Raw genomic sequence first — 21,356 nt, forward strand, 5'->3', positions numbered from 1 at the left:
GGAGAGGTGTGTGGAAGCTTTCCAAACAGTTTGAAATTCAGGGTTTTCACTTCATATCAATCAGATCAGAAGTAACTAGTAACTAGCTACTTGAGTACTTTTTCCATCAGATACTTTTTTACTCTTACTCAAGTAACTATTAAGATTGTTACTTTTACTCTTACTTGAGTAAATATTTCCATAAGTACTTGTACTTTTACTTGAGTACAGATTTTGGGTACTCTACCCACCTCTGGTTGTTCATGAGTCCCTTGTTTGTTAAACTGCCCACTGCTCTTTGGAAAAGTCCTTCAGGTCCCACAGATACTTCGGTTTTTCAGCATTTTTGTGTATTTGAACCCTTTCCAACAAGCACTGTATGATTTTCAGATATTTTCACAGTGAGGAAAAATGAGGGACTCATATGCAACTATTACAGAAGGTTCAAACGCTCACTGATGCTCCAGAAGGAAAAATTATGCATTTTAAACAGGATGAAATGTGTACATTTTTCTTATTTTGCCTAAATATCTTTTTTCTTCATTTAGTACTGCCCTTCAGAAGCTACAGAAGATACTTACATGTTGCCCAGAAGACAAAATAAGTTAAATTTACCCTGATCTTCAAATTCCAAAAGTTCCCCTTTGACTGTCTAGGATGAGTTTGAAAAAGTAGGTTTCTCTAATTATTAAAAATAGCAATTTTTTTTTACCTTATTCATTTTAAAGGAACACTCCACTTTTTTTGGAAATAGGCTCATTCTCCAACTCCCCCCGAGTTAATAAGTTGAGTTTTACCGTTTTGAAATCCATTCAGCCGTTCTCCTGTTCTGGCGATATCACTTTTAGCATAGCTTAGCATAAATCATTGAATCCTATTAGACCAATAGCATCACGTTCAAAAATGACCAACGAGTTTCGATATTTGTCCTATTTAAAACTTGACTCTTCTGTAGTTATATCGTGTACTAATACCGGCGGAAAATGTAAAGCTGTGATTTTCTAGGCCGATAAGATTAGGAACTACTCTCCCGTTCTTGCGTAATAGTCAAGGAAGTTTGCTGCCGTAACATGGCCGAAGCAGGCGCAGTAATATCACGCAGCACGTGTGCAAATCATAGGTGCAAATGCTAACCTAGCTGGGAACTAATTTCAGGCGCTGCGTGATATTACTGCGCCTGCTTCGGCCATGTTACGGCAGCAAACTTCCTTGACTATTACGCCGGAATGGAAGTGTAGTTCCTAATCTTATCAGCCAGTGGTGGCGCTACAGAGTTTGAGTTAGAGACTCCAAACTTTCTATGTTTAATGTTAAGACTGTCCTCTATCTGTGTTCCAACTTTATATGCTATATGGGCTGCCATGGACTTCTAGAGCAGAGTTAGAAGTAGAATAATAAGAACGACAATGAATGCAATTGGTGTCTAAGCACCTTCGATGCTTGGCCCCTAATGAGTAACCAATATAACACGTGCATGACAATCCTGTCCAATTTCAATTCTTGAACAATCCAAGCTGAGTGTAAATGATGTTACTTTCAAATGTTCAAGTTTGGAGGATTGAGCTTAACACAGACCAACATACAAAGACACGAGACAGTTGCGCAAACAGACTTTTAACTTGCAACCAAGTCTGGGTCTCCAAAGTTTCCACTGCTAAAAAATGAGGCACAGGACAGCAAATTGGTTTATAAAATGTAATTAAGCATGTTACATAACATACATAGGGCATAAAACATTTTCACAAGGCTTTCGTGAGACTAAAATTCATGGGAAATTAAAAAAAGAGAGAAAATAAATCAGAAATCACATACACAATAGAATAAAAGACAAAACGGAGAAACAAAACATGTAATAGTGGTCCAATCTATAATGACACTCTCTGGACAACCACACACCTGTGCACAATGCATTGAAAAGTACTGAACAGAACTTTAATATTGGCAATATGGCAATTGATTTCCATTCCAGTGTTCTGGACATACACAGGCAATGCTATTTGCCAACAACACAAATTCACCACTAGCGGTCAGAATAAAGATGCTCGTTCCTGGTTTCGATCATTCATAACATGCGTTATGTGAAACACATTTCTAGAGTGGGCTGTTTCTACGTGACCACCAAAAGCAGATCGCCAAACGGTGCCACAGATTGTGTCAGAATTGGTCTGCATGCTAGTGGGGTACTGCTAACCAAACAGTTTCACTTTTAACATAGCATTATTAAACAAATCAAATCAAATATGCCCTAAGCCTTCTTACAAATGGTTTGAATTTCTATGGATGATTTGGATTTCCATAAAATCAAAGCAAAGGGAACACAAAACAGGCCAAAATCAAGTGAAAAACAGGAAATACATTATTAAACCGTTTAGAAACTGAGGAGAGTCAGATACTACATGCCACTGCAGATGCTAATATTTCCAAGTAAAATCTGAAAAGCAGTTGGAAACGTGCGCCATTGAGACGTGCGCAAGTGCCTTTTTTTTTTTTTTTCTTTTTTCCTCCATACTGAACTATCTAAAGCGTGACTGGCCACTGCTTTCAGTGGAGGTGCACAACCCGTGGTAGTGCTGAGGTGAAACAGGTAAGAGTGTTAAAGTACAAGATACAGTAGGTGTATACGGTTATCTAAATGCTTTTAATATCCCTGCAATTACGTTTTAGTCTCAGACTTACCTGTGATGAAATGCATGTCCTTATTTTTTAATTTATTCATTAATTTATTTTCCATTAACTATTACTTTAAGATTATGTTTGTATAAAATGACACTAGTCATAACTTTTCTACAGCAGAAACTGCACATTATGGAAGGCCAAGACAAACAAACTAAGGAACAGGGTTTCTCCCCAAATATCATTCTTTTCTTGTCCAAAAGCTGCACTGTGAAAAGACTAAATGGTATTTCTTTTTCTTTTTCTTTTTTGTCATAAACAGCTCTTCATTAATCATGGGTTTGATCTTTACTGGAGGAATTCTGACATGGAGTGATAAGGAATGGAGATGTGTAAAAAGGTGGTTTTCTTTGTTGAAGGAGCGTGCAGTCTAGTTCTCTCCTCCCTCGCCTCCTTCTCCCTCATCTGGTGCGTTGTCGGATGTCCATAACTGAGGGAAGAGGAAAATATGACATGGTCAGAACACATTTAGTATTATTTTTAGTTAACCGTTATATACTTTTGTAGTTTTTATTAATATTTTCAACTAGCCTTTATTTTTATTTTTTTCAGTTTTTATTTTAAATAAATGTCAAAATGTGCATTTTCTTCTTCACCAGGGTTCGTACAGATACTGTCAAATTAAATTCCAGGACTTTTAAGGACTTTTCAAGCACTACATTTCTGATTTTTAAGGACTTCAATCAGAGTTCTCACTTATCTTTCAAATTCTAAAAAAGATAAACAGATAAATAAAAATATAGTACTAAAATATTATGCAAAGTTTTGACCTAAATCAAATGACTCTCGAACCCACTCCAAATTCCAGATCTAAATCAAATGATTCACAATGCGTGCTCAAAAGTTCCGATCTGAAGCAAAAGATTCACGGACCCGCTCTGAAATCCTGATCTAAATCAAATGATTAGTGATCCTCGCTATGAAGTTACGATCTGAAGCAAAAGATTCACAAATCTGCTCCGAAGTTCCGATCTAAATCAAACGACTCACGAAAGCGCTCCGAAATCACAATCTAATTTAAATGATTAGCGATCCACATCCCAATATTCCGATCTGAGGTAAGAGATTTACGAACCCGCTAAATCAAATGATTTGCGATGCGCTCCAAAGACCCGATCTGAAGCGAACAATTCACAAACCCACTCTGAAGTTCCAAACTGAAGCAAAAGATTCACAAACCTGCACCAAAATCCTGATCTAAATCAAATGGTTTGCGCTCTATGTTGCAAAGTTTTGATCTAATGCAAAAGATTCACGAACCCACTCCGAAGTTCCGATCTAAATCAAATGACTTAAGAAACCCACTCCGAAATCCAGTTCTAAATCAACTAATTTACAAACTGCACTCCCAAGTTCTCATCTAAAGCAAAAGATTCATGAACCTGCTCCGAAGTTCCGATTTAAATTAAATGATTTGCACTCCAAAGTTCTGATCTGAAGCAAAAGATTCACAAACCTGCTCTGACGTTCCGATATAAATTAAATGATTGCGACCCGCAGAACGCTAATCATTTATTCACTGAATAGGTGCGTTCCGATCGACAGGGTCCCTACGCAGTGTTCACTGCTCCCTACTCCCTCAGCACGGTATATCCGTTGAAGTGGACTTCGCCTACAATAATCACTCATTTGGAATGCCCTGGAACGTCATCAAAGCAAATCAACGGCAGGGTCACGCAGATTATGATTTAACATAAATAAATATTGTAATTTATTTTACTTTCAAATTTAAATACATTTAAAATACATATAAACGTATGTATCTAAAAAATATAGTCCAAATATATGTTTAGACCGTTAACAGATTAACAGATTTTTGTGGTCTTATCTCACGCACTTTTTTTCCCCACACACAGCCTATATTTAACTATCCTGTGGTAACATTAAATAAAACAAGACAGAGCTTCACCTCGCCAGTTTTACTCTCATTAATAAAATACAATATGCAAATGTAACATGAAACGCCATAACCATTCATAAACACTCTAATTTGTATAATAATAACAACATTTATTGCAACCGCTCCATTGCAGAGCATTTAAAAAACTTCAACGGCTCTGCTCCATCATTACTTCTAACTGGTGACGTGGTGCGCAATGACAGTTGGGTAGTTTTCCCCGTCCACTTCCTGTGAAGTGAAGTACCGATGTTCCCTTATTCCCTATGCCGTTCGCAGTGCCCTTTGAACTGAACATGTTCGCTCCCTTCGGTTTGGAATCTCACTTAAGATGGCGGAATACCCTGTGAAGTCCACTTCGCAGTCCACTAACGGTCGAATGGAACGCACCTAATGTCTTATGCACCCACTTCAAAGTCCCGATGTGAATCAAATGAATCGCAATCTGACTGGAGCACTTCGAAAACAGTGAATCATTTTGCGACGTAATGGTTAAAACTGATTCTGACTTTCGAAAAATTATTAAAAGCAATGTCAAAATTCAAAAATGAATGGCTCTTAATTTGATCTGGTTTTTGCTAGTTAATCGCTTAAAATGAATAATCTAAATCATGAGTTTGAATCAATCAGAGCGGTTCCAGTGTAAATGACTCACTTATTTGATTCAGTTCATCCGTTTCTCTTTTTAATGGAGTAGTTCACTTTTAGTACAAAAATTTACAGATAATGTACTCACCCTCTTGTCATCCAAGATGTTCATGACTTTCTCTCTTCAGTTGTAAGGAAATTAAGTTTTTTTGAAGTAAATCATTTCAGGATTTCTCTCCATATAATGGACTTCTATGGTGCCCCTGAGTTTGAACTGACAAAATGCAGCTTCAAAGGGCTCTAAACGATCACAGCCGAGGAAAGAAAAGTCTTATCTAGCAAAATAATGGGTTATTTTCTTTAAAAAAAAAACAAAAAACAATTTACAATTACAATTTATATGCTTTTTAACCTCAAATGCTCGTCATGTCTAGCTCGGCAAGACGAGCGTTTGAGATTAAAAAGTATATGTTATAAATGTTTTTAGAAAATAACCAATCGTTTTGGTAGATAAGACCCTTCCTCCTCAGCTGTGATCGTTTAGAGCCCTTTGAAGCTGTATTTTGGAAGTTCAAACTCGGGGGCACCATAGAAGTCCATTATATGGAGAGAAATCCTGAAATGTTTTTCTCAAAAAACACCATTTCTTTACGACTGAAGAAAGAAAGACATGAACATCTTTGATGTAAAGGGAGTGAGTACATTATCTGTACATTTTTGTTCTGAAAGTGAACTACTCCTTTAAGTCTTCAGCCATGTTTACACGACACTGTCAGCACTACTACTTGCTTAGCTTGCTAGTTTGATGTCATTAACTAAAATAAAAAGAAAAAAGTATGTTTGTTGAAATTGTGTGAAAAGATATGTGCTTGAAATCAAATTCAAGCACATTAGCACCTTGTACGAACCCTGTCTTTACCGATCTCTTAAATTGCATCTCTGTTTTCTTACGGTACATCACACCACTATATCAAACCATAACTTGCCATGTTTGTCCTCAAAAATCGAATCACTTGTGAGAAAATGTAATTTCTCTGTCGTTACTTACTGTGAGGTTGTCTCTCAGTAGCTGCATGATAAGAGTGCTGTCTTTGTAAGACTCTTCATTCAGCGTATCAAGCTCTGCTATGGCCTCATCAAATGCCTAGATTTGTACAAAGACACATTCTTAAAAACATGAAAGCTTTTATATATATATATATATATATCGTAAAATGAAAGATACAGCAGGCATGGTCATTTAAAAAGTACCTGTTTAGCAAGGGCGCAGGCCTTTTCTGGAGAGTTAAGGATCTCATAGAAAAAGACAGAAAAGTTTAGGGCCAGACCCAGACGTATGGGGTGTGTGGGCTGCATCTCTGTCTTGCTTATATCGAATGCTTTCTGATAAGCATCCTGAGAGTTGTCTATGGTTGCTGTAAAAAACACACGCACAAAAATACTTGGTTAGGCTTACAATTCATATCAGGTACAATAATGTCAAAGAAGCGCTCAATAATATGAGGACGTTTCAGGCCAGTGCTGATTTTACGAAATCTTACATTCACTGATGTTGTACATGCATTGGTTTTTAATTGTTACATTATCTAGCTTAACAGCTAGATAAATGAGAATGTGAAAATTCTCAAGTTTTTCTTGAATTTATCATTTTGAATGGGTTCATAGTCATTAATCAATCATATATTGCATCTTCATGAGCAAAATTGCGATTATGGTGAATTTGGCTTTATAACTGTATAAACAAAAACAAAGTATTTTTAGTAAAAATCTAAAATATAATTAGAATAAATACTACTATAAATATTTTACTTGCATGAAATATTCTAAATATTTGTATGCAATTATTATATATTTTTCAAATTTAACCTACACAAATGAATTGCTAATAATAATAAGTTATGAAAAACTCAAATAAACATTAAATAAAAATAAACAAATACTACTATTACACAAAATTGCGACTGATTAATTTTGCACTATAACTGCTACCTTTTATAACAAATATTAATATTTTACTTGCATTAAATATTCTAAATATTTTAATGCAATTATTATACATTTTTACAATTTAATTTACACAAATTGCTAATAAGATGAAATAAAAAAAACTAAAATAAATATTAAATAAAAAATATATATATAATAAATACTACTATTGCGATTATGGTGATTTTGCTTTATAACTGCTACCTTTCAAAATAAATTGAAACAATGTATTTTAGTAAAAATCGAAAATCTAAATATAATAAATACTACTATAAATATAAATACTTTACTCGCATGAAATATTATACATATTTTAATGCAATTATTATACATTGTTACAATTTAACTTGCACTAATATATTGCTAATAATAAGATATGACAAAAACTAAAATAAATATTAAATTAAAAAAAACAAATAAGAAATACAACTATTGCGATTATGGTGAATTTTGCTTTAGAATTGCTACCTTTTAAAACAAATAAAAACAACATATTTTTTAGTAAAAAATATAAATATAATAAATACTACTATAAATATAAATATTTTACTTGCATGAATATTATAAATATTTGAATGCAACTATTATACATTTTTGCAATTTAACTTGCACAAATTGCTAATAAGAAGAAATGACAAACTAAAATAAATATTAAAATAAAAAATACATATGTGACCCTGGACCACAAAACCAGTCTTAAGTCGCTGGGGTATATTTGTAGCAATAGCCAAAAATACATTGTATGGGTCAAAATTATAGATTTTTCTTTTATGTCAAAAATCATTAGGAAATTAAGTAAAGATCATGTTACATTAAGATTTTTTGTAAAATTCCTACTGTAAACCTATCAAAATGTAATTTTTGATTAGTAATATGCATTGTTAAGAACTTAATTTGGAGAACTTTAAAGGTGATTTTCTCAGTATTTTTTTTGCACCCTCAGATTCCTGATTTTCAAATAGATGTATCTCGGCCAAATATTGTCCTATCCTAACAAACTATACATCAATAGAAAGCTTATTTATTGAGCTTTCATATGATGTATATATTTCAGTTTTGTAAAATTTAACCTTATGACTGGTTTTGTGGTCCAGGGTCACATATAAGAAATACTACTATTGCGAATGTGATGAATTGTACTTTATAATTGCTACCTTTTAAAACTAATTTAAAACACTGTATTTTTAGTAAAAATACAAATCTAAAATATAAATATAATAAATACTAGTATAAATATATTTTCTTGCATAAATATTATAAATATTTGTAAGCAATTATTATACTTTTTTACAATTTAACAGATTTTAACTAGCTAATAAGATGAAATAAAAAACTTAAATATAAGAAATACTACTATTGCGATTATGCTGATTTTGCTTAATAATTGCTACCTTTTAAAACTAATTAAAACAATGTATTTTAGTAAAAAGCCAGCAGAAAGAAAAATCCTTACTGTTGAGGCCCTAAAAAGCTAGAAACACCACTAAAACTAGGTCATCCTAAAAATATACATATGAAATAGCTAATATGAGCCAAAAAGAAAGTTTGTTGCTGAGAATGAGTATCTGTACAGAGCAGATAATGATCAGCCCATACTCAGACACAAGACAAACTTCCCCTTGTTTAGATGTTTCCAATTACATCATACCCAGGAAAGTCCAGCCCTACATTTTACGGAAATGATTGTAAAACCCACAAAACCAGCAGCCAGGCTTTTTTACCTTTCTTGTCGTCTCCTGCGGCGACTTCAGCAAGGTATCTGTAGTAGTCGCCCTTCATCTTCAGGTAGAAGACTTTGCTCTCAGGATTTGAGGAATTCTGAATTAAATATTTGTTCAGCAGCTCCTGTAGAAGAAGAGAAGAAAGCTTGAAATCCACATTTAGACACTTTCTGCTTTCTTAGACCCACCAGGTGTATCTTAAATACAGACTAAATATCAGCTCATCCTCTTGTTAGTGCTGTTCCCATTCTGACTTGAAGGAGTTTTAAAGGACTTCCCTCCTTCATTTTAGTCCTGGATTAAGCTTAATCTCTGTCTATCTCTGCACCCGTCTAAGACTGCTTGAGCGGTAATCTGTGTCAGTGCATGAGCAAATACCAGATTAACCACCACACCAAGGATGAGAAAGATTACCACAGAAAAGCCAAAAAACATCATGAGGTAAAACCCACTTCTTGCCACACTATGGTAAAATCAAGTCAGAAAATGCACCATCTAGAGCTCATTATTTCTCTCCATTCTCCTACACTTCACAGCGTTTGGCGTCTGTGCCTCGCAAACACCGTTACAACAGAAATCATTAGGAAATATCATTGCTCAAATCTAGAATAGTCCAACATTTTATTGCGTTTACCCAAAAATCACTCTGAATGACTAACTTTATTCTGTGGAGCGTGATACGCATTTCAAAACAACTCCTTTTGTGGTCCTCGGAAGAAAAAGTCATAAAGGTGTGGAGTGACATGAGTAAACAAGTAACTGACAGAATTTCTGTTTAAGGGGAGACACTGCAGGCAAAAACACTGTTTTTTCATGCACCTGTCAAGTTTGAGATTTTGTGCTTTTTGGTGTTTCATAATGTGTTTTTTCAGGCTAGTGGAAAGAAAACAGCCAAAAGACACTGTTAGGTCTTTGCTTCATAGCAATTTATCTATTTGTGTCAATACATTTCAATTACAATATATATTTTTAAAGTCAGTTTTCTCAAAATGAGCCATAAATCTCCACTTCAGTAGCATTTACACACATCAAACTTCTTTATTCATGTCTATATTCTGAAGGTTTTTACTAAAGGATTTGTTCATATATAATTTGCTTGATTTTATACATTTTGTTCCCCCCAGAAATGACAGAAAAAAAAACAGTTTTCTGTCTGTTCTAAGTTTTTCTGAATCATGGAGTGACAAAATGAGACAGTCCCCTCTGTAAAAACATTTGACTCTAATATGTCAAAAAAATAAACAAGAATTTTGAAACTGATTTTTAAAGTAGAAATGTATGCAAATCAACACATTTCATTAAATAATGCATCATTTGCATATTTAAAGCTAATTTTAGAAAACTTGTAATACAATTATTAATGTAATCAAGTAACTGATTATCATTAGTTATTTTATTTTACCCTATTTACCTGCAGTGTCCCGCCATAAGAAAGGCCTGTAAATAATGTTTTGGACTGCACTGAAAAGCCTCAAAACAGACAAAACCAAAAGTGTTAGAAACGTTCTCCGGCATGAGGGCCTGTTTCTTCTTGCTCGCCTGAGTAGAAAGGCCTGCCAGAGCATTTTTTTCATTCTTCACACTTGTCAAGGATTCTCAGCACAGAGATGCTAGTCATTGATGGCCAATTCGGAGAAACAAGGTCAGTGCAATTCCAGCATCCCATTTCTGACCTAAAAATGTTGAAGACTGAAAGCAGATGTCTGGAAAACAGCATTCTGAAACTGAGCATCAACAATCTTTGTGTTGACCTTTTTAATATAAAGGGTCAGCTGGGGGGAAAAAAAAAACTTTAAAAACGATGTTAAATTTATCAAAGGTGGCAGTAAAGACTTTGTCATTGTCACAAAAGATTGTCAAATATTGTTCTTTTGAATTTTGTATTCATCAAAGAATCCTGAAATAAACATATAATGGTTTCCACAAAAATATTAAGCAGCACAACTGACTTTTAATAGCTATATTTAATCAAATCAGAACATTTCAATGATTTCTGAAGGATCATGTGATGCTTTTAAATTATTATTAAATAAAAAAAGAAATACTATAAAAAATACTATTACAAATACTTTGCACATATTTGCGATTATGATGAATTTTGCTTTGTAATTGGCATCTTTGATTACTAAATTATTTTAATTGGTTAAGATAAAAATATAAAATATAAAATGTAATGAAAATTTCTATAAATATAAACATTTACTTGAAATATAAATATTTTTATGCAATATATTTTATTTAACTTACAAAAATAAATTGCTAATATTAAGATATATATTAAATAAAAAACTAAAATAAATAATAAATACTACTATTGCAATTATGATGAATTTTGCTTTATTGTGCTACCTTTTTATAGCTATAAAAAGAAATGTTTTCATTTCAGAAATCAAATTAGAATATTACAATTTCTTAAGTAAAATGTGATGCTGAAGACTGGAGTAATGACTGCTGAAAATTCGGCTTTGCCATCAAAGAAATAAATTACATTTTAAAATAGATTCAAAAAGAAAACCTATTTTATTAAAATTAATAATTTGATAATGTGCACTTATTGTGTACATGGGTCAAAGACGAAAAAGGGTTTAAGCATAAAAACAATATGTGTAATACTGCTTAAAATTGTTGTTGTTGTTTGTCCCAAAAAAAATATTAAAGAGTTTTCTGTTTAATTTAATTGCATTTAATTTATTAAAAAATACTATATGGCTGGGTTAAAAATGAACCCAAAATAGGTTGAAAAATTAAAAATTACTAGAGGCATCAGCAATAATCAAAAGGTGAACATTTATTAATAAGCAACTAATAAGTATTATTTTACAAATTAAAAAAAAAATGTAATTTATTAATAAAATGTTATGAACTTAAAAAATGGCTTATGAAATACACTAATGTTTAAGCTATAGTTGAGTAAAAAAAAAAAACAGCACTGGGTTGTTTTTAACCCAGCATGTTTTTGTGTAAGGATGGCTGACTGTTGTTGGAAGACTGGGTTAAATGTGAGGTTAACTAGTCATTTTAGTGTTTAGTGGTGGTGCTATAAAGGGAAGGAAATTAAATAAATCACTTCTCAGTGAGGGTTTAGTGTGCAAACAGTAATTTTTGTACATTCTGGAAGTTAAAACAGGTTCTAAGAAGTTCTGTTTTTGAATTCACTCCACCTACAGTGAAAGTGCTTCTATTTCTTTTTTTTTACAAATTCAATAATTCAATAATATATCTCAAGATAATTACAGTCAGACTCCAAATATTTTTAGTTGCAGATCATGAACACACACACACACAGGCGAATGTCTTTATGCATTCCCCTGATGTTCAACAAATATAAATCACTGATAAATGCGGGAAAGACTTGGCGCTTATTCAGTTGAGTGTAGTCCTCCCTACTGAGACTATGAGAGCTGGCAGCATGTGGCAGGCCGTCTGGACAGGTGGGGGTGTGGAACAACCTTGATCCCAGAGCAGATTCAACAGTGAGATGAGTCACAGACACACCCTCAGCCATCACAGACGAGCTGGGAAATCAAGCTGGAGTTCTCGCTAAAGCTGTGCACAGAAACGGCCGTGACTCACTGAACAAACACAGTTCGGCTCTTACATGGGTTTACACTGGACTATAGCTACCACTGATAACACTTTCAGGAAGTCTAGGTAGAAACCAAGAAAACGGATACATATTTTCATGTTATGGCAGATAATCAATAAATGGCCAACATTGAAACAGAAACTATTGTAAATGACCGGTCCATGTATGTTCTTTTGTCTAAATGAATTAAATTTGAAACACTATAATCAACTGTTTTAAATGCTACAAGTGGATTTAGACACCACAGCATTATGTACATTAAGAAAAACAGATATTAATTGCGATATTTGCTAAAGATTAAGTTTAAATTATTAGTAGTAGTTTAGTATAGTTTAGTTTAAAGATTAAAGTATTAAAGTAGTAGTTTAAAGATTAAAAACACTAACACTGTTAGATGTGTAAAAAAAAATAGTATCCAATACTGAACAATAGTATCTGATCATTAGTATCCAATTTTAATAATAAAAAAAAAACAAATAAATATATTTACAATTATCAGCTTTGTCTGTAACTCATAAGATGTCACTTATTGTATGAAATGCGTTTTTATTTTTCCCTAAATTCAGGTTCTTTTAAATTTTTCTGGATTCTGTTATTTTCCATTTACATTTTTCTCGATTCTGCTTTAATGGTTAAATTTAAAAAAATAAATAAATAAATAAAAAAGCATGTCTTATTTATTAAAGCTTATACAAATTAACAGCAATTATTACAAAAATTTAATTAAGGCCCTGATTTTTTTTCTTCTTAAATTAAATTTTACTATTTTCTTTTTCTTTTTTTTTCTGCTAAATTCTGTTTTCCGGTAATCTTCTGGATTCCATTTATTGGTTTCATTACATTGTAATAATCAATTTAAATTTAAATTTAATTAAAAGAATTCAGAAATACTGTTTTTACAAAATTACACACTGGGCTGAACACAGTTTTTCCCCATGTATTTTGCCATTTTTTTTCACCATTGCATAAATAAAATAGCCAATATTTGCTTTTTTTGTCTTGCTTTTCAAAGAAAAAAAATCAATTACAAAACAACAATTTAAAAATATTTATGTTACACTGAATATTTGTAACATTCTAGTAGAAAGCACAATTTAACTTGAAATTTATAAGTAAGTAAAATAATATTCTTCGGCCATTTTTAAGACCCTCTTCTTTAATCAGGCATGTTTTTAATGTACAAATAAATGCAGCCTTGCTGAGCAAAGGAGAATGTTACAATAAATGTATTAATAGAGCTGTTGTAATGATTGTTATCATTTTTTTTTACAGAACAACAGTAAAATTACAATACTAACATTCATGAATGTTGACTTTTATATATTTTTATTTATTGACAAATTCCATGACATTCTGCATTTTTATGACTGGATTCTGTGATTCCATCTGCGTTTTCCACATTGTGTGTGTGTGTGTGTGTGTGTGTGTGTGTGTGTGTAGCAACTGTCTATACAACACCCATAAAACTTGGTCTAATGGTAATGAATTATGGTCTTCTCTATGAATAGATCACAATAAGAGCCTCATTTTACCATTTCAGCTCTTTCTGTGAGAGAATAAACCACAGCTACCATTTTTAGAACAAACCTCCTTCAGGCAACATTAAACATTATTGCATTTATTTAAAGAAACAAAGTGTCTGAGTGGATAAGGCTAAATTATTCCAGCAGTACCACAAGCTTTGAGAATGAGGAACTGCATGGCTCACGATTTCCCAGCAGGCATTCAGAAAGCATTACTAAACCGCACCTGAATGCACCTTCACACCCACCCACTGATGAACTTTGATCATCTCGTCACAGTCAGGGCCATGATTTGATTATATAAACAAACACTTGCTTCTGTGGGAAGTGTCTAAAAGGAAACACTTCCCTTTTTACATTGCACCAATTAGATCAAGGTAGGGTTGCTTTACAAAAAGGCATTAAATACAAACTGCACAGCATCTAATATTCACTACATATTCAGGATATAAAAATAATGAGCCGGTGACTGTCCTTGTGCAAGACTGTGCATGCTCCCCTTAATATAGACACCCTCGTCTCCAGCGAGAGCCAAAACTGGGCTGCTGTTCCATCAGAAAAGAGGACATATTCTCTACCATGTTATGTGTAATGCACACATGTGGTGAACACATACTCATATGATACAATATGGTCCAATCATAGCTGGGCTTAAATTTAAGACAACACTCTTGCTTGTGATAAATTCAGTAAGACCACTTAAATGTACACATTGTAATTGTGCATATTTAAAAAAAAAAATTCATCCAACAGCAATGACATCCTTGTAGTATTTGCATGCTCATTTGGATTTGTCTTTAGTACAAACTAGGGATGCACTATTTGGGAGAAAATATTCAATTGTGATTTTTCTTTTGCAATTTTTTTTTTTTTTTTTTTTTTGAAGGTTTATGGTGTAGGGCTGCACAATTTGGCCAAAAAAAAAAAAGTGGTTTCATAATTATATCAAATAATAAAAATGATTACAAAATAGAAATGATGAAAAAATATATAATTGTATTTTTTAATATTAAAGCACCAAGCTGTTATTTTGCCAAAACACTACCAGAAGCCCTTGAAGCCTCTCTTTTGTTGACAACAGCCGTTTTGTAAGTCCTTGCCAAACATTATTTGAGAAGAAGGCACACTGCGTTCCCAAATGTTCAATATAAGTGACACAGACACAGTACACATGAAGCCAGCGCATGAGCTGCTTGTGTGTAAATGAACACAGTGCCACGCTTCAATCTAAACTGAATTGATAAATTGCACTAAGCCATATAACAGTTTTGGTTTTATTTAGATTACCCGTGTAGCTCTGTTAAAAACATTTGTGACCCTGGACTACAAAATCAGTCTTAAGTAGCACAGGAATATTTGTAGCAATAGTCAAAAACACATTGTACAGGTCCTTTTTTATGCCACAAATCATTAGGATATTAAGTAAAGATCATGTTCCATGAAGATATTTAGTCAATTTTCTACCATAAATATATCAAAATTTAATATTTGATTAGTAATATGCATTGCTAAGAACTTCATTTGGACAAATTTAAAGGCAATTTTCTCAATATTTAATTTTTTTTGCACCCTTTTCAGATTTTCAAATAGTTTTATCTCAGCCAAATACTGTCTTAACAAATCATACATCAATAGAAAGCTTATTTATTCTGCTTTCAGATGATGTATAAATCTCAATTTCAAAATTAACCCATATGACTGTTTTTTTGGTCCAGGGTCACATTTGTGTTCTTAATTGTGATTGGTGTTTTCTTTCTTCCTGTTCATCCATTGCTATTACAAATTATTTGACCTCTAAACCGATCTCTATTCTTTTACATTGTATGAACTAGGGGTGGGAAAAAAAATCGATATTGCAATATATTGTTGTGCTCTCTGTCGCAATAAATAATCGATACACTAACGGCCAATATCGATATTTTATTACAACACAAATGGTTAATTTACCCGTCGTCAGTGTCACTGTCACTACCCAATATCTACCATTCTGTTTGCGGGGGCGCTGTTCGAGTAAATAGGCGTAAAGTGGCGGAAACAGCGGCCAGTGAAGAACACAAGTTATCTTACAACATCAGAGAAGAAGCGCAGAAAAAAAAAGAGAAGTGAGAAGAATGGCGGAAGATAACGAAAAACAAATCAAAGACGCACCCGCTAGTTGAGCATGCTGATCAGTTACGCCTGTTTCACACATACTCCGTCTGCAGTGCTTATGCGTTGAGTATTTTTTTCCGCACCCATGTTAACGGATTAGAGCGTTCACACTGCACGCGGTTGCTGTGCAAGTGCATTGAATAATACGTTGTTTATTATACGTTGAGTTTAAACGTGAATATATCTAGAATTGTATTGGTGTACTGTGATAAAAGAGTATCACAATGCTGAAAAAGCACGTTTGTATTTGAAATCAAAATAACGGATAAATGGTGTGTTTGTGGTAAACAGCCGCGGATCAGAAACGGACTGCAAACGTGTTCTGTGTGAAAGCAAAACGAGTCCGTGCTGCTTCTGCATCGCATACGTAACGCACACGGACTGTATACACACTGCAGACGGAGTGTGTGTGAAACAGGCGTTAGTGTTCCTCAAGAAGAATATGCATTGATGTGACCACTGTCCAGGTTAACATAAAGCACTTTACAGTAACTTACTACTGACGTTTCAGTATCACGGTTTACACATGTTAGTTAATGTTCATGTTGTTTTTTAATGTTCAGGCACTTTTATCTGTCTAGCTGTACAGTGTTTACATTTAAGACCAGGAGGCAGTGAGTTATTATGCAAATGCATATTTCTTTGCACAGTTTTGGAAATGTTGGCATTAATAAATGCATAAGATTTCCTTATTATGGGTATTTTTCACATATATCGTGATATATCGTTGATGAAATTTCTTCCAATATATTGAATATCGTAGATATCGTGAATCGCGATATTATCGATATCGTGGGCCACATATCGCCACAGAATTGAATCGTGAGTTACCTGTATCGTCCCACCCCTAGTATGAACGTGTATACTCACCAACACATCGTTGCAGATATCCCGCAGTTCACACTCCACTTTCTCCCGGTATTCCTTCACCATCTGCAGTTTCTTGTCGTTTCCTTCAGTCTTCTGCTCGATGCTGGAGATGACCCTCCAGGCAGACCTCCGGGCACCCACCACGTTCTTATAGGCGACAGATAGCAGGTTTCTCTCCTCGTTAGAAAGCTCGGACCCAGCTTCGGTCACCGACTTCATACAGGTCGCCATATCATCGTAGCGCTCGGCCTGCTCGGCCAGCTTCGCCTTCTGGATGAGCTCTGTTCTGTCCATCCTGCTGCTTTTCTTTAAGTCTGTGAGTGTTTCTAGGTCTGTGGGACACTCGACCGATCAATGGAGGGGAATGAACCGCTGCTTAATCCCTGGAGAGGCTGAGGTGGAAAGATAATGACAGTCACACTCCATATATTGATTAGAGAAAAGATCATTTATGCGAGCTAATCATTCTGCTCACTACCATACTCTGACTACGCTCACCTTTGAAGTTCACCCAAAAATGAAAATTAACCCATTATTTACTCACCCTCCAGGCATCCTAGGTGTATATGACTTCCTTCTTTCAGATAAATGCAATCAGTTACACTAAAAATGATCCTGGCACTTCCAAGCGTTAGAATGGAATAGGTGGGTGTTTATATTCATAAGTCTAAAACAAGTTCAATAAAAGTGCATCCATCCATAATAAAAAGTGCCTCACATGGCTCCGGGAAGTGAAAAAACCCTCAAGTAGTGAATCAAAGCATTTTTGTTAAAAAAAATATACGTATTTAAAATGTAATAATCACTTTAATCTAGCTTGCGTCAACTGGTCGTACATGGAAGCAGCTCCAGGCGGATGCCGTCAGCATTGCGTATTCGCCGGTGAGAAGTGACAAACGCGAATGCGCCGTGGAGATACCAAAACAAAACAAGAATTTTTAAAGACAAATGTTGAAAGATTTCGGAAGATATAAACTAGGATGGGATTTTTTGCTAAAGTATGGAAACTTTGCAAGCTTTGCTCCAGTAAACAAACATTGGTTTTCTCAAGACTCCCACCTGGAGCCGCTTCCGTGTATGACCAGTTGTTGCAATCAAGATTAAAGTGATTATTATGTTTAAAATATGGATATTTTTCTTACAAAAACACAAACGGAGGCCTTTATTCACCCCCTGGAGTCATGTGAGGCACTTTTTATTATGGATGGATGCACTTTATTGGACTTGTTTTGGACTGATAAAGAGAAAGACCCAACCACTGCAATGAGAGAGGTTGGAAATACCTGGATCATTTTTAATATAACTCTAACTGCATTCGTCTGAAAGAAGGAAGTCATATGCACCTAGGATGCCCGGAGGGTGAGTAAATAATGGGCTGATTTTCATTTTTGGGTGAACTAACCTTTTAAATCAACTGAACAATCTATAATATCTCACTTTTGAACCAACAGATCCAGTTAACAGAATGATTCAATCAATCGTTCATAACAAAAGACAGATTTGTCGCCACCTACTGGCGTGACGATTCCAAAGAGTCACTGAACGAATCTTTTCGGTGAACGATTCAAAAGATTCGACTCACTGAAATGACTCAAAATCCCTACCGCCCTTAGATAAGCCCTTCCGTGTCACTCTCACTTTCATTCTCTGCACACGGACTCGAATTCGTCGAGCAGTGTAACAAAACAGCATTTTGGGGCGGGTTCCGACAGATGTTAACTGGGTAGGTAAGTCACTAGGTTTGAAAACACGGACAAGGGTGCGTGTGCAGCTTAACACATCTGTGTCAGTGTGATCCGTACAGCCCTGCCCTGTTCACAGAAATGTGCATATCGTCATCTTTCAAACAAAAATAGGACACTGCAGTTCAATACACCGATCACAATCACGGAGTCGATATGAATCAATAAAATCCAGCCTGTTTTCCGTAGCAACTGGCTCACTATACAGCGTTAATTTGACAATATCTCAGCAGTCAGATATGCATGTTATCATGTATTAACAAACACGTTTTTAGTTTAGATAACAGATATCTCTATCTCGATCAAATTGTAGCTAAATAAGTCTTTAAAACAAAAGCATTTAAAATTGTAGCAATCTGACGACTCGCCTTTAACGGCGATGGGTCTCGTCCTGTTCAATGTTACCTCAACGTTACATGTTATTATTTTAGACAGAAAATATAACAAATGCGCAGTCGGAGAACACAAGTGTTCATATAAAAGGTAAATAAATGCTTACTACATTGTAATAAGTAAATCAGCTCTTTTTTCCTAATCGATTTGGACGCAGTTTGGCAGCCCCTCCTGCCTCTCAACCGAGCAGCGCGGTTACACCGATTACGCCGTCCATTGAAACAATATAAACTGTATATAGCAATATACGCTTGTAAAATAAATAAAGATAGAGCTTCAAAGCTGAAATATATTAGATTGCATCTCACCTCTCGATCAATGGTTGACTCCACCGGATTGATAGCCTTTGAGCTCGGATGGTTAGAGAAAAAAACGTAGTAGAGAAAGACAATCGAAAGTGTTACTGTAGGACGTCGCTAATCCCGCCTGTCAACCAATCAGAATCCGCGCTTCCCTCCTGTCAGTCGTTTCACTTCAAAAGATCGTCCAATCGCTGATTAGCGCGGGGAACGGAGGCGGGCCGATAGGAACGCGTTCGGTTGCCCCGTAGACTCCGATTTGTAGCCACGGGGTTTCCTCCAATTAGAGCAAGGGGGATGACGTCACTATTGCTATGGTGATCCCCCCTCCTCCTACTCATGCCCAGCATCACCATCAGCATCATGATTGGGAACTGGATGCAGCAACAGCAGATCTAGCCTACCTACTGAGACCCAAATACCATCTCTCTAATTAATCAGATTTCAGAGGTTCTGTTAAAGCTAATTGAGTTTGTACCAGATGTGTTTGGGTTTACAGCTCTTAAATAAAAAGATGATGTAATCCCAGCTCAGATGTAAAGAATTATGAATATAACAATGATGCATAATGATGTAGGAGTGGCCGTTCCACATTGTGAATGTAACCATGCCCAAAGGACATCTTTATAAGGTTGTCATTGCAATCCATTTAACTGTGACTTGTTCAAAATTGGCATCAAGTGCATTTTTGCTTTTATTAAACATTCACTTCATATTAAAATAAGATTTACATACTGTACTGTAAGTTTAAGGAACTGTAAACTTTTGTTTCCTTTGCCCAATTGATCAAAAATACAGTAAAATTGTGAAATATAATTACAATTTTTAATATGTAATAATTATTTTATGCCTACTAAGTTTTGATATATTTATCAAATAGGTTTTTTTATTTATTTATTAATATTTATACATCATCTGAAAGCAGAATAAATGTAAAGTTTGTTAGAAAAGGACAATATTTGGTCGAGATATTTGAAAATCTAGAATCTGAGGCTGAAAAAAATATATATTGAGAAAACCGCCTTTAAAGTTGTCCAAATGAAGTTCTTACCAATGCATATTACTACGTTTTGATATATTTATGGTAGAAAATTTACAAAATATCTTCATGGAACATGATCTTTACTTAATACCCTAATGATTTTTGGTATAAAAGAAAAATTTATCATTTTGACCTTATTTTATTCCTGTGAAACCAGAGCTGAATGTTCAGTGCATTACCCCAAATTTTTGAGTGATGGTGTATAATACACTTAAAAAAAAGTAGAAAGAAAGAAATGTGATCCTGGACCACAAAACAGAGTCTTTTTTTATCTATTAATATTTATACATCATCTGAAAGCGGAACAAATGTATGGTTTGTTAGAAAAGGACAATATTTGGTCGAGTTAATGGAAAATCTGGAATCTGATGCTAAAAAAAAAACAACGAAATATTGAGAAAATCGCCTTTAAAGTTGTCCAAATGAAGTTCTTAGCAATGCATATTACTACGTTTTGATATATTTATGGTAGAAAATTTACAAAATATCTTCATGGAAGACGATCTTTACTTAATACCCTAATGATTTTTGCCATAAAAGAAAATTTGATAATTTTTACCCTATTTTATTCCTGTGAAACCAGAGCTGAATGTTCAGTGGTTTACCTCAAATTTTTTGAGTGATGGTGTATAATAAATAAATGTGATCCTGTACCACAAAACAGGGTCTTTTTTTATTTATTAATATTTATACATCATCTGAAAGCAGAACACATTTATGGTTTGTTAGAAAAGGACAATATTTGGCTGAGATATTTGAAAATCTGGAATCTGAGGCTGAAAAAAAAATATTGAGAAAATCGCCTTTAAAGGTGCCATAGAATGCATTTATACAATATTTTTAAATTGTTCTCTGATATCTACATAGAAGGTATATGGCATAGGAAAGGGCAAAAAACGGTTTTGC

At 34.3% G+C, this 21,356-nt stretch overlaps 1 protein-coding gene across 1 annotated transcript; it reads right to left on the reverse strand.

Moving 5' to 3' along the window:
* Window positions 1-1,660: 1,660 nt before the first annotated feature.
* LOC141295263 (14-3-3 protein zeta/delta-like) lies at window positions 1,661-19,546 on the reverse strand. Its single transcript, XM_073826475.1, has 6 exons — window positions 19,418-19,546; window positions 16,975-17,366; window positions 8,845-8,968; window positions 6,389-6,552; window positions 6,186-6,281; window positions 1,661-3,082 (listed from the first exon to the last, which is right to left on the reverse strand). The coding sequence occupies exons 2-6, from the start codon at window positions 17,266-17,268 to the stop codon at window positions 3,023-3,025; spliced, it is 738 nt and encodes a 245-aa protein (XP_073682576.1). The 5' UTR covers window positions 17,269-17,366; window positions 19,418-19,546; the 3' UTR covers window positions 1,661-3,022.
* Between the last annotated feature and the right edge of the window lie 1,810 nt (window positions 19,547-21,356).

Source organism: Garra rufa, chromosome 21 (assembly GCF_049309525.1).
Source record: "Garra rufa chromosome 21, GarRuf1.0, whole genome shotgun sequence".
Lineage (NCBI taxonomy): Eukaryota > Metazoa > Chordata > Actinopteri > Cypriniformes > Cyprinidae > Garra > Garra rufa.

Coding starts and splice junctions, on each gene's coding strand:
- LOC141295263 (XM_073826475.1), bottom strand. CDS start 17,268: ATGGACAGAACAGAGCTCATCCAGAAGGCGAAGCTGGCCGAGCAGGCC. Junction 8,969..16,974: donor ATATCTGCAACGATGTGTTG/GTGAGTATACAC, acceptor CTTCTTCTACAG/GAGCTGCTGAACAAATATTT. Junction 6,553..8,844: donor CGCAGGAGACGACAAGAAAG/GTAAAAAAGCCT, acceptor TGTTTTTTACAG/CAACCATAGACAACTCTCAG.